The sequence below is a fragment of the Urocitellus parryii genome, chromosome 7, assembly GCF_045843805.1.
Source record: "Urocitellus parryii isolate mUroPar1 chromosome 7, mUroPar1.hap1, whole genome shotgun sequence".
In the NCBI taxonomy this organism is placed as follows: domain Eukaryota; kingdom Metazoa; phylum Chordata; class Mammalia; order Rodentia; family Sciuridae; genus Urocitellus; species Urocitellus parryii.
Window position 1 is genome coordinate 71,371,749 of NC_135537.1, and position 18,900 is coordinate 71,390,648.

Consider the following 18,900-nt stretch of genomic DNA (forward strand, 5'->3'; position numbering starts at 1 on the left):
CTGGGCTTGGAGCCAGAGCCTGGCAGTATTAAGTCATCTGTACATAGAGGGAAAAGTACTCATCTCATATTGCTACTCTGTGATTAAATGAGGCAAGCTTGTGAAGACCTTGGCACAAGGTCTTCATGTATTGGCCTGACCTTTCCTAATAGTAGAAATGATAGTTTCTTTATCTGAAACTAAACAGTGCATTGGCTCTCCTATTGACTGGCTGTATCCCCTTCAGTGCAGAGATTTTGTCTGTCCTGATTCCCTCTGTATCCAGCACCTCAAAAATGCCTCACATAAAGTAGGCTGTAAGTTAATATGAATGAACGAAATGCGTGAAATAAATATTGGGTGAATGACTGACTCTCACATAAGTGGTGACAATGTTTACCCCTTCCTAAATCTGCCCTTTGGATCCCTTAAACTTCTTGGGAGGTCCTGAACTATAAAAATGGAATGCTGAGCTGCATTTTGGAAAAAAACCAAGCCAAACCCTGAATTTGCCACTTCATGATTACAGCAAACATTTTTTGAGCATACTGTGCCAAACACTAATTTCATTTCTGTAAAGTGTGGGAAAAAGCTACTTAGCTACTTTCATAGAATTACCACAGTTCTTTCCTATCCCCAATCCTTATGCTCCTTGACACATTTTTCTTTATCTCATTTTAATACCTACATTATGACCCATGTACTATAATCATCCCCACTTTATAGATAAGAAAGCAAAGAGTTAGAGAGAATAAACATTTTGTTCCAAGGTAAATACTTACTGGTAGAGCTGAGATATAAATGCAGACTTAATTTTCCTTCCTCTCCATTGCCCATTTGAACTATTTGAAGTTTTAATATTTCCCACTAAAGCCTCATACCTCATCTTTAATACAGCCAACATATAGGCCCTGCCTGAGCTGATTATTTCATTTAAGTAGCAAAACACACATAAGAATCTTTTCATAAGTGAAAAACCTCAAAGTGAATGTTAAAAATTATAAAGTTTCTCTGAAATAAGACTTACCAACACCTTTTAATTCTCTAGTTCTTCTAGGCATTTACAACTCTAAAATCACATATTTAAAATCCAAAACTGTACTTGAGAATCAGATGATCTATTTATGCCATAAGGTACTTTTTTTCCTATTCCTTCATGGGGACATAGCTCCTGTGTGAATACACATGTTTTCGGATAGTTTATTTTGAAAGACCCAAATTGATCATAAAAAGGTTTCTCCAGCCCAGTCCACTATGCTAATTGGTCCTAAGTTATGAATCTCATGGCAGCTTTGATTCCCCACAGCTCTGTCATGCACTTGGGAAATGGAAAGCATTGCCTTAATTGAGGCGATCTGTTTTTCACAATAGAGAGCTGGTTTGACTTGTGGGTTCAGGAAAACAAGTAGTTGATACAATGTGTATCATATTCATGATTCATTTAAAGGAATCAGATTTGTGTGTGTTGAATTTATTTTCATTTTGTATAATAGTCATTATTATAATAATGACTATAATATAATAATATTATTATTATAATAATAGTCATATTATTATAATAGTAGTCATTATTATTATTATTTTATAGTTCTGGGGATCAAGCCCAGACTCACATGTGCTAGGCAAGTACTCCACTACTGAACTATATTCCTAGCCCTTTTTAATTTTTTTTTATTTTAAGATGGAATCTTTCTAATTTGCCCAAGCCACATTTCTCTCTCTCTCTCTCTCTCTCTCTCTCTCTCTTTCTTTTTGTTGTTGTTATACTGGGGATTTAACCTAGAAGCTCTCTATCACACTGAGCTACTTCCTCAGTATTTTTTCATTTTCTATTTTGACACAGGGTCTCACTAAGTTGCCCAGGACGACCTGAACTTGTGATCCTTTTGCCTCAGCTTCCTAGTCACTGGCTGTTTACTGCATTTCTTTAAAGAAAAAGCTGAGAGCTTTCATTGTTCCTTTAACTTTCTACTCCTCTGATTTAAGATTCCATGTTTTATTTTATTTTTTTTTAATTTTTTTAATTTGTTTAATCAGTTACACATGACAGTACAATGACTTTGATATATCATACATTTGAATCAGATGGGATATAATTTCTCATTTTTCTGAGTGTACAGGTTGCATGTTTTACATATTTTTGTTCATGGGGGTGGGCTTTCTAACTCAGACCCTATATTCTCTGAGGCCCAGAGCGAGTTCTTCTTCCACATTTCTTCCATATGTGTGGCTCTCTGCATGACTCTACACATGAAGAAGGAATGGATAGGCTATGGAGGGATTAGAATTTAGAGACACTCAGTTTAGCATGCCAGCCTTCTGGCAACTAGTCCTCTTTCTTCATCGGGGCTTACCCTCTCCCCTATTGCAAATGGCAACTCCACAGGTCAGGGTCAGGGCTGGTTTGTTTATACTGTGTGCTGACTGTTGAGCCTCCTATTTAGTAGGTTCTATGTGTGTGTGCGTGTGTGAGTGTGTGTGTGTGTCTAGGGGAGGGAAGAGGGGTGGAGGAGAAGAGAGAATAAATAAAATTTCACCAGGTGAAACACAGAAAAGAAAAACAGGCAAAAGGCTTGCCATCTAGGCAGCAATATTTGCTTCCTGTTGCCCCAGGCATGATGCTGACAACTCCTCAAGGTGTCTTAAGGTCCACACACAAAACCACATGCTGGTACTCCTCAGGAGGGCACTGAGGTGTTTTTCCGCAGTCTGTTGATAGATTTGACAACTGCAACAAGCATCTGAATCCCCACCCCCTGGATTAAAAGCAGCATATGAGAGCTATGATAGATGGCATTTGTGGACATGTGACAGCAATAAGTAGTGACATTCTCAGAAGGAAAGACATAAAACATACATAACAGGAAAAACAATATTAATATTTAAGTATCTGCTTTTGTGTGTGTGTTTCCAGTTTTTCCTTTTCTGTATATACGAGATTATTAGTGAAGGAGTAAAAAGAATAGACCAAGATAAAGGTAACTGAGATAAACATTGCCCAGACTCTACTTTGTATGTAAGCAATTTTTCTTTGGTGGGAGGTTGCTGGGAATTGAATCCAGGGTCCAATGCATACTAGATAAATACCCTATCACTGAGCTAAAGCCCCAGTCCCTAACCAGGCTATTTGAAAGGAGTTTGTGGTATTTTGAGAGTGGGTAAAGAAATTGCAAGAAAGTTTTCCTGAGGTGATGAATGCATTTCTCCTTTACATTTTGAAAGTCTTTTTATTTTTTATATAATTATAAATTCACATAATTTTGAGGACAGAGTACCAAAGAGTTCCCTATTCCCTCTGTTTTTCATTTTTGTCTGTTTGAAAGATGATTCTAGAGGGTTACATTGTTTGGATATTAGATTAGAGTTTTCTCTGACTGTGGAACTTTGCTGACTGGCCACATAAAGGTTCAGGTTCTTCATAAATCATATAAAAAGAAGATATATTCATCTTTAAATGTCAGCCTAAACATATTTAATGTGCACAAAGCAAGAAAAAAAAGATTCTGAGAAAATCTGTGTACTTCCAGTAATGATTGATATTAATTATTGTGATCATAAATCACAATTTATGATTTATGTTTAAGGAGGCAAAAAATATAAATCTATGGAATCTATAGCTAAATCTAGAAATAACCCAAATGTCCCTCAATAGAGAATCCATTACATAAGTTATAGTTCATTTATTCAGGTGGGACTCTAAGTACATATTAAAAGAAGTATATATACATACATACATATATATATATTACATATATATATGTAATTGTTTTAATATGTTTATATTCATGGGAAATTCTGAGGCATGGTATTTGATTTTTTAAAATACCATAAAATCACATAAATGCATACAGTGTTATATTAAAGCCTTAAAAAGGCTTTTTATGTGATTCACCCAGTACCTCCATGTTGCCAAATCCAATGGACATTTTTTTAAATCATTTTAGTTGCTTCAGAGTAGCAAGTAATATAGTTAATCACTCATTTTTCTTCAAATGGATTCTACTTTTGTTTTCTGTGACTCAAAATTCTCTGAGTTTTCCTCCTGGTTCTTACTTATCCTTCTCTTCTCTTCCACCTCTCTGAGCTCTGTGAATGGAGTGCTCTGTGGCCTGGTATCTAATTCTTTATCTTTGTCATTACTTTCTCACCAGGTGATCTCCTAGGGCCTCTTGGCTTTAGATAGCATTCAAATGCTAATCACTTGAAATTTATATCTCCAATGCTGGCCTTCTGCTTGGTCTTTGGCTCTGGATTGCTAATTTGACATTGACCCTGGATTTCTAGTAGATTTCCCAAACTTGAGATCTTCAAATGTCTCAAATCATATTCAGACCTGTTGCCCTTCAAAACCTCTTTCCCCATTCCAAACATCCCTACACAAAGTGGCTCTTGCCAATCTTTATGTCTTTCATATCTGAGTCAACGTTCTCCAATTTTGCTCTGGTCTAATCTCTTTGTCCTTCTTTTTAGTTCTTAGATATATCAAGTTCATCCTTAATTCAGGATGGCATTTGTTCTTCCCTCTTCCTAGAATGTCATTCCGATGTTCACATGTGTGATTCCTTTTTGACATTTAGATTTCAATTTCAAGAGGACTTTTCTGATCAGGAAAGTTATCTTTGTCCCTTAGTAGCTCTCCACTCTGTTTTATTTTATTCTTCATATATATATTTTATCATTTATTTCACCACTGGAATACAATCCCAATGAGAGCAGGGAACCTGTTTATACCATTAATAATTTTAGTCAAAATACCTTGGAAGAGATCTGGGAACATAATTAAATGTTCAATTAATATTTATGTTAAATAGTGGACTGTGCAAAAAAAAAAAAGTTAAAATTTGGAAAGATATATGTCAAACAGTTTACAGTGATTATTTCTGACTGGGAATAGTATGAGGTAAATTGTAAATGGATATTTACTTTCTACCAAGATACATTTCAGTTAATTTTAAATTATTTAAATTAAAACACATTACTATATGACTAGAAAAATTAATACACACTTTGATTATGAATAATGATGAAATTTGAAGCTGTGTTTATCTGGAAGATGCATTTATGTGGAACGCTTCTTTCCTGATGATGTTAGGTGAGTAACATGTTTCAATCTGTGTTAAATATCTATGCGTTTGTAAAAGCACTGAAACATGATGCAAGAAAAAGTGTCCACCCAGTTCTTTCCTTTGAACTTATTTGCTGCATCTTTCTGGAAAATCATTTAAATTAATTTCTTCCTCAGAAGGTAACAAATCAAATCACTTACTTGATAACTACCTTATGCTTGTTTTTCTTCAAATTATATTTTACAACTTAATTAGATTTGTTCTACTTGAATAGGTTTGATCTTTTTATAGAAATATCAAATTTGTAATCTTAGCTCTTGTCCCCAGGTCCTAATGTTAAGTCAACATCTGTTTGAAAGACCTTCAGCTTATCAAGTATTGCAGGTCTCTGATTGTTTTGGAACCTCTTCTGACATTATGGACTTAGTTCAAAGGTTAGTTAATACCCCCCTCTTTTTTCTTTTTCCTAATACGATGAACAAATGATTAATTGTTTGCTTTGGTCATTCAAGTTTAAGTTATTGGGTATAAAAAGAATAGCTTGAGTCTCTGTTCAGGGACCTCCTTATCTCTCAAATCATAGATTCTCCTTCTTTGGAGATTTTCATGAGGTTTGCAAAATGATAACCATATTTTTGACCTGGGGAATTGTTTTAACAATGTGCTGTTATTTATGGCTTATTTTTGGAATAAGGAGAAGGTAAGGAAAGTTTTTTGTTCTTTAAGTTATCTTTTAGTTCATTTATCTGATGTTCTTTTACTATACAATAAATTATTATACAATATAATAAATTTGGTTTTCTATACACAAATACTTCTTGATATTTTCACATTAAAATTTTAAGTGATATCTTTTTTTTTTTACTAAATCTAACAAAATATATTATAACAGTTTCCCTTTTTAGTATTGACACATACCAGTGGTAATATATATATATATATATATATATATATATATATATATATATATATACTTGTTAAACACAACTGAAAGAAAATTTGTAAGATCTTTGTGTGTGTTCAGGTGTACATGTACAGAGCAAGCCCAAGGGACACATGTGGCATTTGGAAATCTGCAATGGAAAGGGTTTCTTTCTATCGCAAGGATTAGACAGGGACTCTGACTAAATAAGTGTTGTCTTTTCAGCTCGTTTTTGTGCACAGACTCAGCCAAAGCCTGGGCAAGAACGTAGAGCCCTAGTTAATCATTCTATTACTCTTTTTTTTTATGTCAATCAACCATGGTGATTGGGAAACTGTTAAATGTGTATATAACATACTTCATTTGTATGTTATCACTGACTTACAATTGATTCAAGAAATATAAATCCAGAGCCATACTCTACTTAACTTCTGAATGGTTCAAAGAGCAGTTAGGGGGAAGGCACGTAGATATTTTCTGTTAAGTCAATCTCAAGACGAGAATAACCTCCAGCAGATCTTCAGCTCTGTGGACTGCTATGTGTTGTCTGCCTTCTGCAAGTTTCTTCATTCTTTGAGGTACTTTAATCCAGTCCTGTTCATTTCCAGTTTCAATCAAATTACTCACCTTCACAATAAGAAAATGCCACTTCCTATTCTGTTATCCTCTGAAGGAGAGTAGTTTATGCTGGAAGACAATAAGTTTACATTTTCTAGTAAAAACATTTAAGATAGCATGACAGAGCATGGCATTACAGTTAATGATCCAATAATGACAAACGAGAAATTAGATGGATGACTTTAGTAATCATTTTCAACAATGTATCATGTGGTGACTAGGTTAATAAAATGTTCTATTTTAGTAAAAGAGCAGGGCCCCATCAACAAAAGAAGTACCTATAAACTGCAGAATTTTGAAATTCAGAGATAGAATCTTGAAATTTCAGAGGTAGAAATCTGAAAACCTGGCATATAAAAGTAACCAAAATATGTAATTTTCCATATCTGTCATACATTTGTGTCTTTCAGGAGAATGGGTGAACCACCTCTGGAGAATGGGTTGATTCCATACCTAGGCTGTGCTCTGAAATTTGGGGCCAATCCTCTTGAGTTCCTCAGAGCAAATCAAAGGAAACATGGTCATGTTTTTACCTGTAAACTAATGGGAAAATATGTCCACTTCATTACCAATTCCTTGTCATACCATAAGGTGTTGTGCCATGGAAAGTATTTTGATTGGAAAAAGTTTCACTTTACTACTTCTGCAAAGGTAACCTATTTTGCATTTATACAGCATTCTGTTTATTTCCTATTTATTAATATATATGCCTATTTAGTAAGTTTGTTGTTTTTAGATTGCTGGATAGAGGTGTTAGAGAATTACCCTATTGTAGAGATTATTAGAAAAAAATACATCAAATTAGTTACAGCCTCTTAGTATTACCTATTAAAAAAAATCAAACTAGATATATATATTTGACATTTGTTAACTAGATACTGAAAATGAAATAATAATTAAATGTTTTACTGAGGCAGATGGCACTGTTTCAATAAGACAGGTACAAACTCATCACATCAGTGATGTCTATATAACATGCAGAATACATGTGATGGAAAACTTCACATCCAACAGTTGCTTTGCCATATTCACACCACACATTCCATTTTGTTAAGAAACTCAACAGATATTTAAGCATCATTTAGATGTTACCTAAGAAAGTGTTATAGAGGAAAAAAAATCAATACTTACTGCAAGAGATATTAGACAGTCTTTGCCACTAAGTAGCTCGAGGTGTGATTAAACTGCATCTACAAAGATATAACCAAGAATGAATAATGGAAACAATATTGATTAGTATCAAATTAGCCAGCAAATAAGTTCAGCAATAAGAAATAGATAACTGGGGTGGTCTGGAGTACTCTCCCTGAAGAACTGAGATTTAAACTTAGCCTTAAAAGGAACAATATGATTTAGTCATTTCTTTGCAGAGTACTATCAAATTGTATTTGGGGAGGTCAAGTAAAGAAGTATGAAAGCATCCAATGTATTTCTAAGTCATTCACTGACACGTGGTGAGTTTTTGTTAATTTTTTTCACGTTTTATTTCTTGTCAGGCTTTTGGGCACAGAAGCATTGATCCAAGTGATGGAAATACCACTGAAAACATAAACGACACTTTCATCAAAACCCTGCAGGGTCATGCCTTGAATTCCCTCACAGAAACCATGATGGAAAACCTCCAACTTATCCTGAGACCTCCATTCCTTCTTAAATCAAAGAGCACTGAGTGGGTGACGGAAGGGATGTACTCCTTCTGCTACCGAGTGATGTTTGAAGCTGGGTATTTAACTCTGTTTGGCAGAGATCTTACAAGTCAAGATGCACAAAGTGCCCTTATTCTAGAAAACCTTGACAACTTCAAGCAATTTGACAAAGTCTTTCCAGCCCTGGCAGCAGGCCTCCCCATTCATGTGTTCAAGACGGCTTACCAAGCCCGGGAAAAACTGGCCGAGGGCTTGAGGCACGAGAACCTTCACAAGAGGGACCAGGTCTCAGAACTGATCCGCCTGCGCATGTTTTTGAATGACACACTCTCCACCTTTGATGACCTGGAGAAAGCCAAAACCCACCTCGCCATCCTCTGGGCATCACAAGCAAACACCATTCCAGCGACTTTCTGGAGCTTATTTCAAATGATCAGGTGACTAGCCACTTACCTACTTATTTTCATATTCTGGTAGAAAGCCCAACTTCAACCATTTCACCTTTGGAGAAAAAGAAGCTTCGTAGTACCTTCTCATGCCGCCAATCAAGAATATAACTTAATGCTTGTAAGTGTTTAACACATACAAGCTCCTTCAATGCTCCCAAAATCGTGAACGGCAATTTGTAGAAGCAATTTCAAAGAAAGGGATGTCACTGAAGCCACAGGCCTCAGGTTGGCTGGCCCTGGGTCAATTCAGGCCACTGGCCCAGAGTCCTTGCTTTTAATCCCACGCTGTTGCTCATGACACTAACTTTAAGTCCACAAGTGCAGTCTTCATCATCCTAAGACTATATTTAAATGATTACTGACTGACATGGCTGCATCTTATTTTGCTGACTTTTTATTTGACCATAATAAGTTCACATATTTACAGTAAGTTTACAATACCAGTTTAATATCAATATATAGGTGATGATAACCATACTTTATCATCTTCACACAAATACTTTTCATTCAAACTTTTCTGAAACTCATTTCACTTTAACTATGTAACATAGAACCCCAAGCTCACTGAGGCTCCAACAAAATTCCATGCACTAAAATGAACCAGGCTTCACTTCACGTTCCAAAATTATGATGTAAATGAAAATGCCGAAATTTTGAGGTAAATTCAAATTTTCATCTGGAATGCCACCAAAACTCTGTCATTGTTATCTTAGAGGCAATTTTTCTTCTAAATTGCTGTTTATTCCTTATTAAAATTATTTATTTATAGAGAACTGACCCAAGTTTTACTCTGATGTAACAAGGCCCTTTTAAGGCACAATTCCTGCCAAGATCCTAGGGCATCAACATAATTATAAATACGGTACAAATAAATGGGAGTATTCCTTTTCTACTGTCTCTGGTACCTTGATCACCTCATTGAAAGAAGAGGAAAATGTCTATTTGATTGCAGATCTCCGAGTATAAAAAAAAATTATTTTCTGTGTGTTTTTATTTTATCTTGATTTTTAATAGGAATCCTGAAGCAAGGAAAGCAGCTACCGAAGAAGTGAATAAAGCACTGGAAAAGGCTGGTCAAAGAATCAGTTTTGAAGGCGATCCTATTTATTTGAATCAAATGCAACTAAATGACCTGCCAGTCCTAGGTGTGCTTGCTACTCTACATTCCTTCTACTGTGTCCTAACAGTCGACATATATCAGGCCCTTAACTGAGTTCTAGACATTATGCTAAATAATTTTATATGATTTGGCTCTTTTAATCCTCATCACTATCCTATAATTAGACATTATTGCTATTTCTATAAACCAAGAGAGGAAACTGATAACTAGAGGCTGAGCCCAGTGAAGGTGGAATGTGGTGGAATGTGGGGAGCTTTGCCTGGCAGCACTAATGGGTGACTGTTCGTAGCATACTCTCAATCACCACCCTATAATCCTGTAGCTCTCATTATTCCTTTTACCGCTAATCTTACAGTTAGAGCAATCGTGTCACTCCTTTGCATGAAATAACAGGGGACAAAGTGCCTTCAAAAAAACCCATAATTAACTAGATGGGTTGAGTAGTGGTGTTGAAGGCTATTTGATTTTTCTTCTTTTTGTTCTTCTGTATTCTATAGAAATACAAAAGTGCTATGTGTTTATAGTAAGAATGATCTTTAAAAATGTTTTTCAAAAAAGGAAAGAAACCAAGATATGCTTTGAGGGGCAGTTTACCAGAAGGGAGAAGAAGAAAAGCTTAGGTTGACCTCTGCCTAACCTGGGAGGTTTAACATGTCATTTCTCTTTTGGGAGCCTTCCTTTTCTCATTAGTTAAAAAAAAAAAAAAAAAGTTGACCTTGTGTGATTTTACACATAGTCATGTGATGAACCCCTACAACATGACAGTGAGGGAACTGGAGGCCAGGCTGGACTTTTCCTGAGAACTCTGTATTTTAGCTATTCTCAAGGTGGTTCTGTGTATCCCTTTTATGCCTTCGTTCAGCAATAGAGCATCACCATATACTATCAAATAGTTTCTGGATAAAAAAGATTTCTTGTAACCTGATTAATAGGGCAAGAAACATCTGGAAAAACATTTCTATGTAAAAAATATTATCAGTCTCTTAAATCTCAAAAAGTGGAAAACTTTGAATAAAAGTATAAAATTGGTTATTAATTTTCCCAATTGTATTATCTGTTAAGTGTCACATAAAATCAAGATTACTTTTCTTAAAAATGATAGAAATGTAGTCCCACTAATGACCAAGAAAGTTGTATCTTTGTAAAAAATTAATTCGGATGATTGGATCAAAAATATATTCAGACATAAGTGAGTCATTGATAATAGCCTAGTAGAGACAGAAAGAGAGCGTGGGAAGTTTTTCTCTGGTCAGCCTTCCATGTTTTGTTCATTTTCATGTTGTTGGATGTCAGAAGTGTTTCAAACTCTGTATTATATGGGTTTCCAATACTCAGATGGTTCTCTTTTTCGTTCTCCTTTTGTCCCTTTCTTTCTTTTAAAATATTTAGATAGCATCATCAAAGAAGCTCTGAGGCTTTCCAGTGCCTCCCTGAACATTCGGACAGCTAAGGAGGATTTCACTTTGCACCTGGAGGAAGGTTCCTATAACATCAGAAAAGATGACATCATTGCTCTTTACCCACAATTAATGCATTTAGATCCAGAAATCTACCCAGATCCTTTGGTAAGTGACTGTTCATCAAAGTTCAGTATCAAAGGTAGCTCTCCTATCTAAATAGGAAGGGCATTTACAATTAGATCATAGGGATTATCCCCTTAATTATATCAAGTAGTCATATTTTGGAAAATCTGGATAGTAGCGTAGATTTCTGATTTTTTCCCAGATATTTGTTATGCTAGACTATATTTGCAGTAATGATAATAAAGCTGGCTCCTTTCTTTTATCTTAAAATATATTTCCTCCTAAATCCACAAAATTAGAGGTTAATGTGTATATTTGTGTGTGTGTGTGTATGTATATGTGTGTGTGTGTGTGTGTGTGTGTGCATCCCCAATTTGAAAGCTTCCTACTGGTTCTGCCTGACAGAGGAGCTAGTCCCCAGGGAGGTACCATAAAGCTTTCTTGGTCCATCAGTTCTCATTAAGTTCCTGTCCCTTATTACTCTCAGTGAGTAGGGTATTTGCTAAATCACTAATGGATTGAATTAATAAAGAAAATTACTCTTTGGAGCTTCCAGGTCAAGAAAGAGATATGTTTATAAGTGCTACGTGTTTATGTGCTTGCTTTCTTTGTATTTTTGTTGCAGACTTTTAAATATGATCGATATCTTGATGAAAATCGGAAGACAAAGACCACCTTCTACAGCAATGGTGTCAAGTTAAAGTATTACTACATGCCCTTTGGATCAGGAGCTACAATATGCCCTGGAAGATTATTTGCTGTCCAAGAAATCAAGCAATTTCTGATTCTGATGCTTTTATATTTTGAAATAGAGCTTGTGGAGAGCCATGTTAAATGTCCCCCTTTGGACCAGTCCCGTGCAGGCCTTGGTATTTTACCACCATTAAATGATATTGATTTTAAATATAAACTTAAATATTTGTGAATATGTGGTCGGGAAAAGAGTACATTAGATGATGTTATAGGACTGCCTAGCACTGTCATTGAAAACACCTTTTGGACAAAAACATTTAGGGGTGATGGAAGTTGTTTAGCACGTCCAGTCTGGTTCCAGATGCCATCTCACACAGTTGCTAGTGAAAAGTCTAGAAGCACAATAAGATTTTCTCACTGGGATAAATCAATGGATGTTCATAAAGCTGGGGACTGAATTTCATTACCTTCAGAGGAAAATACTTTTTTTTCCCTCAAAATGATGATATTTTAATTGGCAGAATTTTTTTCCTAAGGAAATTGCTTCATTTTTTAAAAAAACCACTCACTAATTATGAAAAAAAGAGTCATATTCACGTTTTAGTGAAATGGCATTATTTTTTGACTAGATAGTGAGGTTCTTCAGGTGTGAGCATATGATATAAAGGGTACTTTAAATGATTATATCATGCTTTTTAATAAAAATAATTTTTTTCAGCTTTCTGTATGTCCAGCGTATCTCTACATTCAGGGTTTTTGAAATGATGATATTGGTGTCCTGTAAACACTAAGGGTAGTTTTGATATTCTTCCTTTATGTTTTAACTTATTGTTAGTGGAAACTGTTATGCCAAGTTTCAACTCTCTTCTCTGCACCTTTATTTGATTCCATATGAATGAGAAGAATCATTTTCAGAGATTAAAAAGGCACTTTTTCTGTTATTACTAAATATGTATCTGTGAAAAGGATGAAGATCCTATGTGATACATTTAAAAATGAAAAATGGATGGAAATCACTATTTTAAAGCTTTGACTATGAAACATGCAGAGTTCATTAAGTGAAGTTTGACATTATGCTTTACATACTTTTTATCTCTTAAGGACCTGCAGTTGAGAAATTTAAGGCCATATGATAGTGTTTAAATATACTGTGTACATTAGCTCTTTGGTAAGCTATTTTAACTGTTAAAGGTAACAGTTATTCCATTTTATTGATATTTGCATATATATTTATATGTAAATTATATTTATCTTTACTTTCACTATGAATATTAAGAAAATATTGTAACATTTGGTGATTTTGAATTATTCATTTTTCAGAAATAAAAATATGAATGTGTATGTTTTAAAGTATTCAGAATGTTTAAAACATCTACTAGTAAGCTACAAAATTTATATTTCAGAAATCATTCAAAATATTTGTGTTTTCAAGTATTTAAAAAAATAGTCAAAGTAATAATCTACACAAAAATCTTCCTCATTCTACATAAAATTCATTAAATTTTTTTTTGTGTGTCATGATGGGGATTGAAGCTAGGGCCTCATACATGCTAGGCAAGCATTCTATCACTGAACTGCATTCCCAGCTTTCACTAAAAAAGTTTCAGTCCTGTTATTTAATATTACTACAGAATTATGTATTTAATAAATTATTTTTTTATACCAATAAAAGTACATTTGTTTAGACGAGGTTCAAGATTAGCACAATTCTGTTTTATAAAAAACTGTTTTAAACAGTATTTTGAATGTGGTTTCCTATTTCATTTAATGACTTTTTGAATACATGAATTGTCTTTCCACACATTTATTCTTGTCAATAGGGTTGGCAATTGATAGCCCACAAACCAAAGGTGCTGCTTCCCTGCTTTTGTATAGCCTGGAAGCTATGAAAGGTTTTTACATCTTTAAATAGTTAAAAAAAAATCAAAAAAAGAAGAAGAGTATTTTATGGCATGTGGGAAATCTATGAAAAGCAGATTTGCACATCCATAGTAAAGTTTTATTGAATGTAGAATGCCCATTTGTTTGCATGATTGTCTATGGCCTGCTCTTGCCATGCAATTGCAGAACTCCATAACTGAACTAGAGACCATGTGGTCACAGATCCTAAAATATTTAAAATGTGGTCCTTCATAAAAAATGGTTGCCAAAACTCGTTGTACGGCAATCCCCAAACCTGTTTTTATTATAATTTTAAAAAATGCACAAGTATATGAATTTTGTAAAGTGCATGAGCAGAATACATTTAAAAAGTTATGGATGTAATTTTACTTAAAAAAACCCTTATTTTTAGACCTTATTGATGAGTGCTAAATTATTACATGTAGGAAAAATATCTTTATCTGAAAGTTACATAAGTTAAAAACAAAATCGCAGTAACCTATGGTAATCCATATGTAGACTTGGCATGTCACAACCATCATGCTGCACCCTCCTCTGAGGCTCATGTTACTTTTACCAGTATATTACAGAGGAGAAAAGGGGACACAGGAAAGGTAAGTCACTGGCCCAAGGTCGCCATACTGTGACAAGTGAAAGCGCTGGGAGTATATGAACCCAGGCTGTTGGAACTCAGAGCCCAAGCCTTTTTCACTTTGTAGTATGTCTAAGTGACCGAGCATCTTGACTAGGGTCATTAGAAAAATAAATCACAGCAAACAAAATCTGTAGTGTCAATTCTGTTCCACTGTTAGGGGAACATACTGCAGCCAGGGCTCAGTCAGTTCAACTGGCCAGGAAGGAGACCTAGTATACTAACACATCTTCCACTGTGCTCACCTTCAGACAGAAAGGACTCTTCAACTCACCAACAACTCAGAGCTTTTCATCATGCAATCCGGTGTCCTTTTAGGATAGGTTTATACATTTTTGAGACAGTGGGAGTAAGGTTTTGGCCTTGGTCTCATTAACAGATAATTAATACAGCTTCTCTCCAGTGCCTTTTCTGCAACATGTTGGTTGATACCAATTCAGATGCCCAGACCTATGACAAGCATGAGGCAAAGACATAGCGCAGATGCATCTTAGACCACAATATTCAAAGTCACCTAGTTTAAGCTCTAATTTTAGTTAGAAACTGACACTCAAGGAAAGAAAATGGATTTTTGCACAACAAATTTTAGTGCAGACCTGGGTCTGGAAGTCTGATGTTTGCAAATCAAATACTATTAACTAAATTAACCAACAAATATTCAACATTATGAACCTTATCTTCCAAAACACAGTCATTAGATTTCATAGGCTTAACAAAATATAAAACTACATATGAAAAATATGAATAAGATAAATTGAAAATGAAAAATACTTTTATTCATAAATTTTGACTTTCTATATTTATGCAAACTCCCTATTTTTTTCTTTCTTTTCTCTTTTCAATTTTTATTTTTTATTTTTTTCTGTGCTAGGGACCAAACCCAGGGTCTTGTGTTTGACAGGCAAGCACTATACCACTGAGCTTCATTCTCAACCTCTCTCATTTTAAATTTTAAAACGTGTGCATTCTCAGCTCAATTTTGTAGAACCATTTCTCACTGAAAGTTTCCCAGCAATCAGCAGCAAAGTTAATTAGAGTATAAAGTTAACAAAATTTCTACCATAATTTATGATAGATTAAAAGAATGACAGTGTTGAGAATTATAAATGTTTCAAAATTAGAGGGGAGATCAATGGAGTAGAGGAAGGGAATTGAGAGGAAGGGGAAAGGAATGGGAAAAGGGAAAAATTAAGGATTGAAATTGACATAATTATAATATATATATATATATATATATATATATATATATATATATATATGAATATACCACTGTGAATTTCATCTTTATGTGTATCTATAGAGCATGAAAAAAACAGTAAATAAATAGAAAGAAGACTACTAGATTGAGGGAAGGGGAATTGAGAGAGGGAGGAAGAAAGGATAATAGGAAGCACTGAGGACTGAAACGGAGCAAATTACATTCCATGTGTGTGTAATTATGTCAAAATGAACCCTTCTGTTAGATATAGCTATAATGAATTAACAAAAGCCTTTTCTTTTTCTTTTTCTTTTCTTTTGTGCTAGGGATTGAACCTAGGTACACTTAACCACTGAGCACAACCCTAACCCTTTTTAATTCACGGACAGGGTCTCAATGAGTTGCTTAGTGCCTGGCTTTTGCTGAGGCTGGCTTCGAATGAATTTACAGTGTCCTGATGCTGGGATTACCAGTATGCACCACCTCGCCTGGCTAAACATTTTTAAAAAGAATTATGAGTACTAGTTTTTTGTTTGTTTGTTTATTTGTTTATAAGTGTGTGAGAGAGTTTGGGGAAGAATAGAGGGATTTAGAGGGGGAGGGATGATTCCCTCCCCCACTTGCTCTTTGGCAAAATTAACCTGGAGAAAAAGATCACAGGAACTCCCTACTTTAATGTAGATTTTCCAGTTTTTGTTGTTGTTTTGCAAAATTTACTTTTACTCAGAAAGATGGTTTTAAAAGTGATTTTAGTGAGGGGTTTCATTTATAAATTATTGTCAAGTTTTCACTTTGAGGTTTTTAATTTCTGACTTCTCTAACTCTTTAGAGAAGAACAAGGGATGGGGGGGCCTAAGAGGGAATTGGTATGATTTTGATTGTATTCTTCCCAACTGCTACCAACTTGTTAGCTAAATGTAAACCATGTTTTTAAACATTTCTGGTAAGGGGGGAAAAAAACAGTAGAATTAACTTAAATTCTGCTGAAAACAGAACCTGTTGCTTTAAACATGAAAATATGTATACATAGAGAAATATGCACAGGAAAATACTTTTTGTTCAAGGTTTTTCTTAGAATATGTGGGTGAGAAGACGGCTGAGGAAAAGATTGGGGAACACAGTGGCAATTGTCCTGAAATGCCTGGTCATCTCGGTAACCCTGTGTATGCCACGGGCCATTTGGATGTTCCGGGAACACTTTGGCCACCAAAACATGACAGGCAGAGGCAGCAGTTTCTTAGAAATCCTTGTTAAGTGCCTTTACATCATCCATTTTTGTAGAATGTTTCCAAAGAATGCCAGTTCGCTAAGGAAAATAAAATCATATTTTATTTAACCAGACAGCCCACCAAAGCTCGTAATGAGTGTCTTACACACAGCAGAAGCTTAAACAGTTGAAGATAGAAAGGTAATAAGTGAATAATTTATGTGGAGGCGTTTTGAACTCTGCTTTTCTCCATAGTCCAAGCTCCATCAAGTTGCAAACGCCTTGTTTGGTTGTTTTACTAGGAGACCTTTCTGCTTCTCTATTGATCTCCCACCTTACTAAAATATTGGGAAAGAGTTACACGCAGCACTGAGAACACAGCTTACATGTGCTCAGGCCCACATTGCCTGATGAGGCAGATTGACTATTTGTTGAAACATAGAGGTGGGGAGGGTTTCAGCTGTGACAGCAACTGGTTGAACAGGTTGCTAATGGGTCTGGGAGACAGAAAGAAGCAGGCCACAGGGCATGATCATGACATGAGAGGTGGAGCATAGAAGTGGGAATTGGACCAAGTCCTATTTGTCCATCTGCTCAGTCACGGATTTCTGAATATCCTATTTATTTTCTACTTTATTATTAAGTAACATTCCAGAAATGTTCAACCCACTGAGGGTCTAGACCCCCTTTTCCAGTTGTAATTGGGCATTTGTGTGGTAGTATGATGAAGTAATCCATTCACTTTCTGGTTTTCTAAGACTGGAGTTTGGATACACAATGTCGGCCAGCATTTAGATCTCTCCTTTTATTACAAGTAGGTCAAGCCACTTGTCTTATAATAATTAAAGTTTATTGCTAAAGAGATGCCATCAGGATTTACAACTCCCTTAAATTCAACTGTTTTTAGACAGTCCCCAATATTAATATGTTCAAGTCCCCAATTGGTAATATGTTCCCAAGATTCACTTGTGAATACAATATTTGTGACTCAAAAACAGATTTTATTAAAGAAACTGTTATAAATGCATGTACACTCCGGTAGCCACAAATATGATCCATAATATCACATAGATCCCTCTGTTTGAAATAATTTTACAATGTAAAAGAAGGGGACAACAGTTGAAATGTGAATATTTTAAATTGATGAAGAGATAGTTTTCAGTTTACCTTACTTTCAAAGGAGTCTTTTTATTGGAGGTGGCTTCAGATCATGGCATCTCCAAGTTATATATGGGACTAACTTCCTTATTTTGTAACTGAGGAAAACAAGAAGTTGTTTACTTCTCATTTTACCTCAAAGCTTACCATTAAAAATCTTCTCTTCCATTCAGCTATGTCACTAATGGTGGGGAAATGAAGGTGAGAGGGCTAATGGTATCTTTTTTTTTTTTTTAAAGAGAGAGTGTGTGTGTGTGTGTGTGTGTGTGTGTGTGTGTGTGAGAGAGAGAGAGAGAGAGAGAGAGAGAGAGAGAGAATTTTAATATTTATTTTTTAGTTTTCGGCGGACACAACATCTTTGTTTGTATGTGGTGCTGAGGATCGAACCCGGGCCGCACGCATGCCAGCACGCTACCGCTTGAGCCACATCTCCAGCCCTGCTAATGGTATCTTAAGAAAGAATTTGAGAAAGTGGGAAAGAGGACGGTATTAATCTGCTAATGCTACTAAAACAAAATACAGTAGACCAGATGGCTTACATAATAGCTTTTTACTTTTTCTCAGTGCTAGCTGCAGGAAGTCCAAGGTCAATGTGCTGGCAGATTTAGCTCCTCCTGAGGCCTCTCTTCTTGACTGGCAGAAGGCTCCTTTCTCCCTATGTCACCACATGATCTTTTCTCTGTGAGTCAGAAATCTCTTCTCATAAGGACACCAGTGCCATTAGATTAGCACCCCCCATACCTTAGGGACTTTGTTTAAACTGAATTATTCTTTAAAAGGCTGCTATG

At 35.3% G+C, this 18,900-nt stretch overlaps 1 protein-coding gene across 1 annotated transcript; it reads left to right on the forward strand.

Annotated features, from left to right (window-relative positions):
* The first annotated feature begins 5,665 nt into the window (after nucleotides 1–5,665).
* Nucleotides 5,666–12,248, forward strand: Cyp7a1 (cytochrome P450 family 7 subfamily A member 1). Its single transcript, XM_026408493.2, has 6 exons — nucleotides 5,666–5,745; nucleotides 6,996–7,236; nucleotides 8,082–8,668; nucleotides 9,695–9,825; nucleotides 11,190–11,365; nucleotides 11,949–12,248. Exons 1-6 carry the CDS (start codon nucleotides 5,666–5,668, stop codon nucleotides 12,246–12,248), a joined length of 1,515 nt encoding a protein of 504 aa, XP_026264278.2.
* The last annotated feature ends 6,652 nt before the right edge of the window (nucleotides 12,249–18,900 follow it).

Excerpts from the sequence above, each read along its gene's own strand:
- Cyp7a1 (XM_026408493.2), top strand. The coding sequence starts at position 5,666 with ATGATAACCATATTTTTGACCTGGGGAATTGTTTTAACAATGTGCTGT. Across the intron at positions 5,746-6,995 it reads ATTTTTGGAATAAGGAGAAG|GAGAATGGGTGAACCACCTC; the intron begins GTAAGGAAAGTT and ends TGTGTCTTTCAG. Across the intron at positions 8,669-9,694 it reads AGCTTATTTCAAATGATCAG|GAATCCTGAAGCAAGGAAAG; the intron begins GTGACTAGCCAC and ends GATTTTTAATAG.